Raw genomic sequence first — 12225 nt, forward strand, 5'->3', positions numbered from 1 at the left:
TACTGCTAATACCATGTTTCCAGATGTATCTGAAGTCTTCAAGTACGAGCTAAGCGCTGTACCAGCTGCTCTGTTTGAACCGTCTGGGTTGATGCGACAGGCACAGAAATCAACATTGGCAGATGAAATATGGAACACGGGAAGTTGTGTATTTTCAGATGACCTTGGTACCGATGTTCACCACGTAATCGACGGTGGTTCCCTGATACAGCGAATCCCATGGAAAAAAGGTGCAACATTTGCAGAAATATGTCAGTCATACATCGACCATATTAATAACAGATATCCCATTCCAATAATCGTCTTTGATGGGTATGGTTCCGGACCAACGACAAAAGATCATGTACATGAACGGAGATCGAAAGGGATGACTGGTACACACATCTCATTCAAAGATAGCACACCGTTTAAATCAAAGAAGGAAATTTTCTTAGCTAATGGAGAAAACAAGCAAAACTTTATCAATATGCTTTTCAATAAAATGGATAATGAAGGATTTATTTCTCTTCAAGCTGCTGCTGATGCTGATGTTCTTATTGCATCAACTGCTGTACGCTATGCATCTTGTTACCCTACTGTTGTCGTTGGTGAAGACACTGATGTTCTCATACTTCTGCTTTTCCATGCAGAGGAAAATTTTAAACCATTGGTTTTTCAATCCGATAAAATTCGAAAGTCTAAGGTATGGGATATTAAAAAAACTAAAGAGTTGCTTGGAAATGAAATAAGTCTATTTGTTACCATTTATTCATGCTATCACAGGGTGTGACACGACATCTAGACTTTACGGTATAGGAAAGAAGGAAGGACTAAAGCGGTTGCGTGAGAATGCCATTTTCAGAGAGTTAGCTTCAGTATTTTTAAAACAAGATGCAACGTTAGATGATGTTATACAATCAGGACAGTCAGCTCTTGTTATATTATACGGAGGTGAGACAGGAGAAAGCTTAGACCAGTTACGATACAGAAAATTTAACCATAAAGTTCTTACCAATTCTTTGTCTTGCGTACATGTTCAGTCCTTGCCACCTATTTCAGAAGCAGCGTCTCAGCACTGCAAGCGTGCATATTATCAGATCCAAGAATGGACAAATGACTCTGTCCATATGTTTAGTCCATCAGACTGGGGATGGGTTCTACAAGGTACATCACTTTGTCCAATTAGAACAATTTTGCCTCCAGCTCCAGATAAGTTATTGCACGTGATCAGATGTAAATGCAAATCTGGTTGCGATACACGCAGATGCACTTGTAGAAAAAACGGTCTTGACTGTAGCTCAGCATGTAGCGAATGTAAGGGATTGAACTGTTCAAAACTGTAAAGTACTTGAGATTCATGAAGACGAAGACGATAGTGACATTTAATTCTTACATATACATGATTGGTTGGTGATGTGGCTCTATAACATTTAAGCAAAAACTTTGAACGAAATTTTGTTTTAATAAGATTAACTTTTATGACAATGTGAATTCAGAAATATTGTTTTTGGTCTCCCTCTTCTGTAACTGTGTTTTTTTTTATTTAAACTACATTAATGTGTCAAAATAATGAATACGATTTTTCTGTTGTAGTCTATTCTTTCTTTGAGGGATTAAAATTCTTCAAGTTAATATACGAGATGAATTTTTTTAATTTTTTTTTAGGTTTATAAATTTTTCCAGTTTTCAGCGATTTTCTATTAAAAAATCAGCGTTTTTTCTAAAAAAATAAACTTACGGCTATGCATTTTTAAGATTTCATCACGGTAATACATATGATTGCAACGTTTCCGGGGGGAAAGAATAGGGACTTCGAGTAAAATTTAAAAAAAAAATTAATTTTTCCAGTTTTCAGCGATTTTCTATTCAAAATCAGCGTTTTTTTTTTTTAAAAAAATCTGAAGACTATGCATTTTAAAGATTTAATCACGATGATACATATGATTGAAACGTTTCCTGAAAAAAATACGGACTTTGAGTAAAAAATTTAAAAAAAAATCAATTTTTCCAGTTTTTAGCGATTTTTACATAAAAATCCCCATTTTACCCCCAAAAACACAAATTTCCCAAGGTCTGTGAAACGCCGATTTTTAATATGTCACTAACAGGTATCCAATGAAACAAAATTGATATAAATTATTTCTGTTGCAATTACTTTGAGGTTGAGCCATTTTTCACCTCAGATTCCCTGGACTATAACTGCAAGTTCAATTGCTCCAATTTTCATTACCTATTACTGTTTTGATCCTGGATGTGTGAACTTGGACAATGAAAAAAACTAAAGTTATATAATTTTTAAATAAGTTGTATTATATTCTCTCGGATTCCCTCCTGCTATTCTTAATGCTGCAATATCAACTTTGTTTGTCGACAAGCAAAGCTACTAAAATCAAATGAATGCAATCGACGGTCTTGCATGAAACTTTTGTTCACATTTATTAAGCACTTACACATGATATAACAAACAATTTTTTTAAACACAGAAGCACTAACATGATTTCATGGCATATAAACCACAAAATATTTTACATCTCAAATATTATTTTTTTCATCCACAATTACTCATTCATTGATATCAATTTATTACATATTCATAAACATGCAGTTTTCATGATTTTCTTATTCATCTTTTCTTTAGAATGTTAACAAAAAGTTTTAGGCATCATCAACCAAGAGATTTACTAATACATATTGGATTCAAAAGCACTTTCTAATAAGATATTTTTGAGCTTTATATGCAAATTCATGTTCTCATTCAAACCTTCTACAGAAATCCACTTCATTTACCGGTAGAAGCAAGTCTATACATAATTACGACATGTGTAACAATTGGTTTTCTAGAAATTTAATGTCGCAAATCAAGCCATCCATTTACCCATATTTCGAAATAACCATTATAACATTTATAAAAGAAAAATAAATCAAAACATCTGCTCCCATTTAAAAAAAATCAAAGTGCTTGTAAACACTGAGGGTAAAGATTGCTTCAATTTATCAGTGGAAACTAAAATTAAATATTGCATTGGTTGTAGTTGAATAGCAATTCTAGATAAAGGAAGAAAACTCCAATGACTTCATTTATATTTTTAGAACAGATATTAGATTCCTGCACCTTGCAAAAGTTATGTAATTTTCTTGACAAGTGCATCATCATTTTGTGCCTTGAATATCTGAGCATATATTACATCAATAAATTACTGGAAATGTTCATGGATAGGATGTTTAAAATGTTATGATCAATGCACTATATTTTGTGTAGCAATAAAGGTAGTGATAATTCTTGGGAGATTTAGATATCAAGTCAGTTCCATAAGGTTTTGATTGCATTCCATGCAATCTTTACCTAATAAGTTCCCCCTCCCCCATTTTATTCAAATATTTTATAATTCTTGTTTTGTCACCTAGAGAAGACGGTCTATGAAAACAAGAGCCTCTTCCATGAAAATGAGAGGCAAAAGTAGTTTACTAATGTTAAAAATTTGTAAATCCATTTGGAATATATTAAACAATACAAGACAAGACAGGTTGGGTGGACAGGATAAAAATCTGCTGCTAAACGTGCAGAATTTTATGACTGTTTAAATGCAATGAAAGGGATTAGACGGCCTTCAATTGTGTTTTCTTGGGTTTTTTTGGCACATTATTCCATATTGTTTATATTTTAGAACTCTGTTATTCTCTTTTCTCCCTGTTTTGGCCGATTTTTCTCTATTCTTAATATTTTGGGCCTTTATTCTTCACTTTTTATATATTCAGTGAATCCCATCCAGACCCTAATTTCAGGTTGATGTATGTTGAACTACTAAAAGAAAGCGCATTGGTAGAACTTTGAAACCCTCCAAGGTTCAATGTAATGGAAAAGTCCTTATGAAAATCCAATTATAGACACATGCAATACCCTTTTTGTCAATTTATCAAACATTCTAGTATACTCCAAACTACAAATGATTCTTTCACACTGTTTCATTCATAAACATGCATTTCAAAAAAAGATCACTAATATCTGTGCAACTGTTCAAATTCATTGTCAAAGTTCTAAAATGAATTCAAATGCTAGCTTTTTCCCTTTCCACGACCTTTGCCCTTTGAATTTGCTGTCTTTGCACTTGCAGCCTTTGTTTTCTTTTCAGCAGTTTTCTTTTTAGCTGCATCTTTATTTTCTTTCTTCTTGATCTACAATTTAAAATACATGTTATTCCTACATAGAATCTTCTTAATCTACAATTTAAAATACCTGTTATTCCAACATAGAAATTAATCAACATTTATTTCTTCTTTTACAGAAAACTAGTATTCATGAATGAACTTGGATTTACAACTTATGTAGACAAATTGTGACAGGGACGACAAGGCAAATGAAGTGCTGAAACATCTTCACTTTCAGGGGCCTAGATATAAGAAATAGCTCCCTCACATAGTACACATACCATTGCAGAAAAGAAGATAGTTTGGACTCCTGAATACTGAACTTAAATCTGCATTGATTTCGTTTCCGAAACAAATGTAACCCTCTATATCGCTGAGCTATTTCATCTTTTCAATGTTTGGTCACTCATAATGTTTGTATATGTAAGCTCCTTATTATCAATTTATTAAACAATGCATGTTTTTAAAGGGGCACTAGCTACGATATATATAAAAAATCTAAAGCATGATTTTTTTTGTTCAATCATTTATGAAAGTGAAAAAGTGAAATAATAAGTTGCTTTTAACAGCTAAAATGGATCAATTTTGTCAAATTAAGCTAAGGCCAAAAAAAACAAGAGGCTCTCAAGAGCCTGAATCGCTCACCTTAATTCTTTTGGTTAAATCTCTCATCAATGATTATTTTGGCTTTTCAATTTATTTAAATGTTTTTTGGATTGTCCTATTTTCTTCAAAAGCCAAAAAAAATAATCATTTTCTCCTATGTTCTATTTTAGTCATAGTCATATGTTTCTTGACATACAAGGAAATAAAATACAAAATTTATACTAGATACTCTGAAACTCATTTAGCCTAAGTTTGGCTGAAATTGATACAGCAGTTTCAAAGGAGAAGATTTTTTAAAGTAAGTCAACATGATGAACAAATTGTGAAAAAAGTCTTTAAAGGGCAATAACTCCTTAAGGGGTCAATTGACAATTTTGGTCAAATTGACTTAATTGAAGATCTTACTTTGCTGAACATTATTGCTGTTTACAGTTTATTTCTATCTATAATTATATTCAAGATAATAAACAAAAACAGCAAAATTTCCTTAAAATTATCAATTCAGGGGCAGCAACCCAACAACAGGTTGTCTGATTCATCTGAAAATTTCAGGGCAGATAGATCTTGACCTGATAAACAATATAACCCAACGTCAGATTTGCTCTAAATGCTTTGGTTTTTGAGTTATAAGCCAAAAACTGCATTTGACCCCTATGTTCTATTTTTAGCAATGGCGACCATGTTTGTTGATAGATCATAACTTCGGATACAATTTACAAACTAGATACCCTAAGGAACATTCAGTTAAAGTTTGGAAGTATTTGGCCCAGTAGTTTCAGAGGAGAAGATTTTTGTAAAAGATTACTAAGATTTACGAAAAATGGTTAAAAATTGACTATAAAGGGCAATAACTCCTAAAGGGGTCAACTGACCATTTCCGTCATGTTGACTTATTTGTAAATCTTACTTTGCTGAACATTATTCCTGTTTACAGTTTATCTCTATCTATAATTATATTCAAGATAATAACCAAAAACAGCAAAATTTCTTTAAAATTACCAATTCAGGGGCAGTAACCCAACAACAGGTTGTCTGATTCATCTGAAAATTTCAGGGCAGTTAGATCTTGACCTGATAAACAATATTATTTCATGTCAGATTTGCTCTAAATGCTTTGGTTTTTGAGTTATAAGCCAAAAACTGCATTTGACCCCTATGTTCTATTTTTAGCAATGGCGACCATGTTTGTTGATAGATCACAACTTAGGATACAATTTACAAACTAGATACCCTAAGGAACATTCAGTTAAAGTTTGGAAGTATTTGGCCCAGTAGTTTCAGAGGAGAAGATTTTTGTAAAAGATTACTAAGATTTACGAAAAATGGTTAAAAATTGACTATAAAGGGCAATAACTCCTAAAGGGGTCAACTGACCATTTCCGTCATGTTGACTTATTTGTAAATCTTACTTTGTTGAACATTATTCCTGTTTACAGTTTATCTCTATCTATAATAATATTCAAGATAATAACCAAAAACAGCAAAATTTCCTTAAAATTACCAATTCAGGGGCAGCAACCCAACAACGGGTTGTCTGATTCATCTGAAAATTTCAGGGCAGATAGATCTTGACCTGATTAACAATATTATTTCATGTCAGATTTGCCCTAAATGCTTTGGTTTTTGAGTTATAAGCCAAAAACTGCATTTGACCCCTATGTTCTATTTTTAGCAATGGCGACCATGTTTGTTGATAGATCAAAACATCGGATACAATTTATAAATTAAATACCCTAAGGAACATTCAGTTAAAGTTTGAAAGTATTTGGCCCAGTAGTTTCAGAGGAGAAGATTCTTGAAATAGTTTACGACGACAGACGACAGACGACAGACGACGGACGACGACGGACGCCAAGTGATGGCATAAGCTCACTTGTCACTTCGGGACAGGTGAGCTAAAAATAGGTGTGTTTCCGGTCGCCCGACCGACCCTAATTTTTTGGCGCCGACCCTAACTTTTTTTTCCCGGAAAAAAAAAAAAAAAAAATCCGAATTTTTTTCGTTTTTTTCCGGAAACGGTTTTTGTTTAGTATAGCCTTTGAATGGCATCTTTTAAACGTTTGATTTCAAATAAAATTTTAATACAGTAAGCATTTGTGTGATACAGATTGAAGTCAAACAACGGCATGGCTTCTGCTATGGCCATCAGTCAAAGTGTGTTATCAATAACAATCGATGAGTGTCCACACAGGAACGAGAAAAAAAGTATAATAGCCCCATTTTCTAATTCTACCACCTTTATTGATATATTCAATCAGTATCATGACTTTGGATTAAAGAACAATGAATTTACTGTGAGTGGAAAATACCTGAAAGAATAACAAACTGATTATAAAAATACACAAAAAACAACCGAAGCAGGCCAGTAAAAAAAAAAAAAAAAAAAAAAAAAAAAATACCTACCTACCGACCCTAATTTTTTGGGGCATGCAACAGGAAACACACCTATTTTTTTTTTTGGCCTAATAAACATTGATAATGAATTATTCACTTGCACGTGAATAATTCGACCTCATTAAATCCATATTCATGTGAATTCCAATTTAACCCCATAGAAAGAGATAGAATAACGCATGCATTGTCCATGTACAGTTATTTAAAGGAAAAGAATGTAAACATTGAAAGTGAAACAAAGGTAAATAATTTGATTGACTGATTTGAACCGATCCACCAAAAAATCATTCTTATGAAGGTAAAAACGACAATAAAAATAAATTGGAAGGTAGTGTCCCTTTAAAACACTCAGACATAATCTTACTTTTATCATTGTGTCAAGATCAATTTTCTCTCCTTCCTCGTCACTGGATGATGGTGCCCTGTCTTCTTCCCCATATATATCATCCTCTGTTGCTGGAGCACCACCACCTCTCTTCTTCTTCATTACAACACCCGTAGCATATGGTGTCATATGAACTTCTTTGTTGTATGTTCTGGTAAAAGCTGCTTTTGTCTGCAGATATTAAAGAAAGAATACTACGTTCAGGTATTTCACATCCAATTTTTATGGAAATATTCTTTACAAAGCACAAAAATGTAAGTATTCACCTCACAAACTAACAAAACCTTTAAATAGACTTATTTAAAAAGAAGGGATATAGTTACGATACTGTTGTCAGGTCATTAAAGATTGCATATTTTGGCGTTAATATTGATTCACTTATAGAGTCTTTGCCCCGGGACTAAACACATGTATTCAAAAACCAGTTGTTGGCATGACAAGGGTTATGTTCTTCTCATATATGTTATGATGGTATGATACTAAACCCCTAACGGAAAGGATTGTGCCTGATATTCATATGATGAAATCATAATCTTTCAAGCAGTTTAATTGAAGTCTGGAACTGGCCTGTCAGTTAACTGCTAGTAGTCTGTTGTTATTTATGTATTATTGTCATTTTGTTTATTTTCTTTGGTTACATCTTCTAACATCAGACTCGGACTTCTCTTGAACTGAATTTTAAATGTGGGCATTGTTATGCGTTTACTTTTCTACATTGGCTAGAGGTATAGGGGAGGGTTGAGATCTCGAAAAACATGTTTAGCCCCGCCGCATTTTTGCGCCTGTCCCAAGTCAGGAGCCTCTGGCCTTTGCTAGTCTTGTATTATTTTAATTTTAGTTTCTTGTGTACAATTTGGAAATTAGTATGGCGTTCATTATCTCTAAACTAGTATATATTTGTTTAGGAGCCAGCTGAAGGACGCCTCCGGGTGCGGGAATTTCTCGCTACATTGAAGACCCTGTTGTTTTTTCTATGGTCGGGTTGTTGTCTCTTTGACACATTCCCCATTTCCATTCTCAATTTTATATTGTTATTTTATCACATTCTAATATCATAAATAGACAAAATGGCAAACATTTAAGAATTTATTTTAGTTAATATAGAATTTCTAGGTAAATGAAAAACTTAAAATCAAAGTTAAGAGTAAATTGCAATGCACTTTGAATAGTTTAGGTTTGTTTATATTTATATTACAAAACATACAAGTTAAAGAACATTTTTTATATCTCGGTGCACTTTTAGATGACTGAATAATTTGGAGCTTGCCATACAGCTAAACTCCATATGGTGACCTCTATGTGCATTATCTTTTTTTAGCTTGGATTCTTAGGTTGCTGACTCGTTAACATTAAGGCTGTATATGCACCTAAACAAAGTGTATCAGATCTTAATACAAACCTTAGGAGCCAGTTTAGACATTGGGTCTTTACTATTTGGCCATTTTGACACCTCCATGATATTATCAAAGTCTTCTTTAATGATGTCATAATCATCCATTAGTTTGATGACATCAGGGACTCCCTCTGCATCATTTTCAATAAGTGGATTGGTCAAACTGGTCCTCATGAAAGGGAGATAATCCATGTTCAATCCTCTTTTGTCACATGATACGCTGTAAAAGAGTAGTACACTTTAAAAATATTTTGACAATGTAATACTATGGACAAATGTAGCAGTATTCTTTTTAATGTATTTATGGTGTTTAAAATTCATTGGTCATTCCAATTTTGTGAAAAGAAACAAGCTAATAAAATATGCAAAATGCCATACCTTTATACAATAAGGTATGGTAGTTTCACAAGAAGAAGGTAATGTTTGATGTGAAACGTGTAAAAAAAATTGACTTAGAGGACAATTTAAACATGTAGGATTGACACCCCAGGGCATACACAATCCATATACAGAGTATGAAATGCCTTGTCATTTTACCATATTAGAATCAAAGCTGTCTGCTTTGTTATCAACACGGGTGTCACCACTGCAAAAAGCTAACCTTAGTGTACTCTGAACAACCTCATCACAATTCAAAACAAGAAACTGTCAAAAGAGTTCACAAATTCACACAATCCAATAAACAATACTAGTTACCAGATCCAGAATAGCTTGATGTAAAAGCTTCTTAGATTTATTATATCGAAATACATTCAGTAGTGTAGGAGCTGTGAATAACATGTCCACAACTATTTGTCATGTTTGCAGATACTGCATGATTTAATTCATTTTTTGCTTTGGAAAACCTTGAAGATTGATCAAATCAAACAATAAAATAGGAAGTGCACAATGCCAGAAGCCATCTATAATTTTCAAAAAATCCAGTCAGGTCTGTTTCGTTCAAGAATAACATGGGACCAAATGAAGGCAATTTAGTGAATTTACTAATATGGATAGGTGAGTATCATATTGTGTACACATCTAAAATGAATGCTGGTCTCCAGAACTACTTTCTATGGGTGATAACTTCAAAATGCCTTTGCTGGACGGGTGCCATGCATGTTTTAATGAAACAGCCCTCATAGATTTTGAAAAAGTCAACTGTCAAATAAACAAACATACATACAAACTGTTGGTCAAATCGATACAATAATAACATCTTTACTTTGACAGAGGGGGATATAAGTATTGCATTTTAAGCTGCAGTTCGACATTCTTCTGTGAAAGGAAAAAACTTGGGTAAATTTTTGCAGAAATTTATCCCTCAGACAACATATAAAGTTTTGAATTGTAACTTACTTTAATCTCATGTGAGTTTGTAATTCCTGTAAGATTCTATCATGTTTTCCTGTACTGGAATTTTTACCCAGCCACTGAGGGAACTGTATCATCTGTGACATACCTCCTCTCATGTGCTCGCCAGGTATCACACTGGCATATATAGCCTATAGAAAAAGACAATTAGGAATTATTTTAAATTAAGGAATATATATATCTCCCTCATGATTTGTCAGATTTGGCTTTACTTTAGCTGTAATTTGATTTGATTTGCTGATCCAAGTTTGGTTTTCAAATATATTGGCCTTAAGCATCACTGAACAGACATTAATTGTTTAATTGCATCTGGTGCAATAGAATAAAAATCATTTATATTATTCTAACAATAAAGAGTCTCAACCAAATTATATTTTGTTTCTATATTCACATAGAATTAGTTTAAATGATTCCATATTTTGTTTCTAAGTATATTTCTATTATCATTATGTTTTGAAATAATCCTTCTATTTCAGAAATTCACCAATCTATAAATACATTTGTGACTATGTTGAAAACCTATGTGATATATGTTCTGAACTTTTTTTTATCCTATTTAACATATCCAAATATCTTTTTTCTAGGAATCGATAACCTTTTAAGTCCTCTATCCCAGAACAACCTTAGTTTAGAACCATTCTATCAGATTTATTATTAATTTGTTGTAGTCCTGAATATGCTCCAAATACTTGCTACTGGACATTTTACAAACAATAATCAATCAATAGTAATATCTAACAGGTACATTGGTATTCATACAAACCTGAGTTGGTAATAATCCCCATTGTTGTCCAGTTCGGACACATTTATCTACTAAATCTCCATCACATAAACTATCTGCTGCTCTTGACAACTGGGATAAATGTTTACCTACATTTCCTCTGAAAAGGAAATAAAGATAAAGTTTGTTTTTGTGACAGTATTTATCTTTTATAGTTAAATTACATCCAGAAATTTATTTTTTGCAAACCTTGAAGGCTACAAATATCAGAAGGAATATTATTCCTTTAACAACTGGTATTTCAAATAAGGAAAGTAATTCATTTTTTTTTGTTTTGTTTAAAATATGTTATTATTTTACTGCAAGAGGAATTTGGATAGCAAAATACACCTTTATTTCAAGAACTTGTATTGTAAATGTGCTAGAAAATAGTGTCCAAATATTGATGGTTTGTAAGGCACCAATAAAGACAATTTTCTTGAGAGAATTAGACATTTCCTCTGTTTGACCAAATTATTCTTTTAGCCATAGTTTTTAATATTCCATGAAATTAGAATTTAATAGAACTCTCAATTCTATTAAACTTTGAAAAAATTGAGAATGTGTTTATGGGACACAGACTGCTTCCATATAAAGTTATAAAGGGTCATTTCAAGAGAGCTGTGAAAGTGATACCACCCAAATTCAAACTTGATCTGAGTTTAAAAGTAATAAGCATTGTGTACAAGTTTCATTAGAATTGGTTGATGCAAACTATATTTAGAGAACAGAAACTAATTTTGGCACTTAATACCCCCTCAAAGATGGCTGCAGTATAAAAACTTACTTTGCAGAATATGGCACAACATGAATATAATTTTCTTGTACAAAAAGTGGCCCAAAACTGTAATCATGGAAGAATAAGTCTGATTTGTCATTTAATGTCATCCCACTTGTTTCAGCTCCTCCGGCAAATACCTTCCGACAAACCTCAAATGGACCCTATAATTACAGGAACAGAAAACTATTATTAGAAAATTGATATTTTATAATAGCTTGGAACATTAACATGCATTACAATGAATCAGCTAACGCAAATGCTGTCCAATAATTAAACACACAAAAGGGGCTAGGGTGAGATTTTTATAGAACCTTATCATCCATAAAATTTAAAAAATCATTTTACTTATAATTCTAACAAATATCTAAGGAAAATGTCAACTCATATTTAATTAATTTGAGTGCATCAACCCATACGATAAATGAAAT

At 32.5% G+C, this 12225-nt stretch overlaps 1 protein-coding gene across 1 annotated transcript in view; it reads right to left on the reverse strand.

Moving 5' to 3' along the window:
• Positions 1-3659: 3659 nt before the first annotated feature.
• LOC139498534 (replication factor C subunit 1-like) overlaps positions 3660-12225 on the reverse strand; it is a 39986-nt gene continuing 31420 nt past the window's right edge. The window contains exons 20-25 of the mRNA XM_071286959.1: positions 11804-11958; positions 11020-11137; positions 10242-10387; positions 8910-9123; positions 7490-7681; positions 3660-4152 (exon numbers count right to left, since the gene is read on the reverse strand). Of these exons, the coding sequence (XP_071143060.1) occupies positions 4033-4152; positions 7490-7681; positions 8910-9123; positions 10242-10387; positions 11020-11137; positions 11804-11958 (945 nt within the window). The 3' untranslated portion in view covers positions 3660-4032. The remainder of the gene's footprint in view (positions 4153-7489; positions 7682-8909; positions 9124-10241; positions 10388-11019; positions 11138-11803; positions 11959-12225) is intronic.

Source organism: Mytilus edulis, chromosome 12, assembly GCF_963676685.1.
Source record: "Mytilus edulis chromosome 12, xbMytEdul2.2, whole genome shotgun sequence".
Taxonomy (NCBI): Eukaryota; Metazoa; Mollusca; class Bivalvia; order Mytilida; family Mytilidae; genus Mytilus; species Mytilus edulis.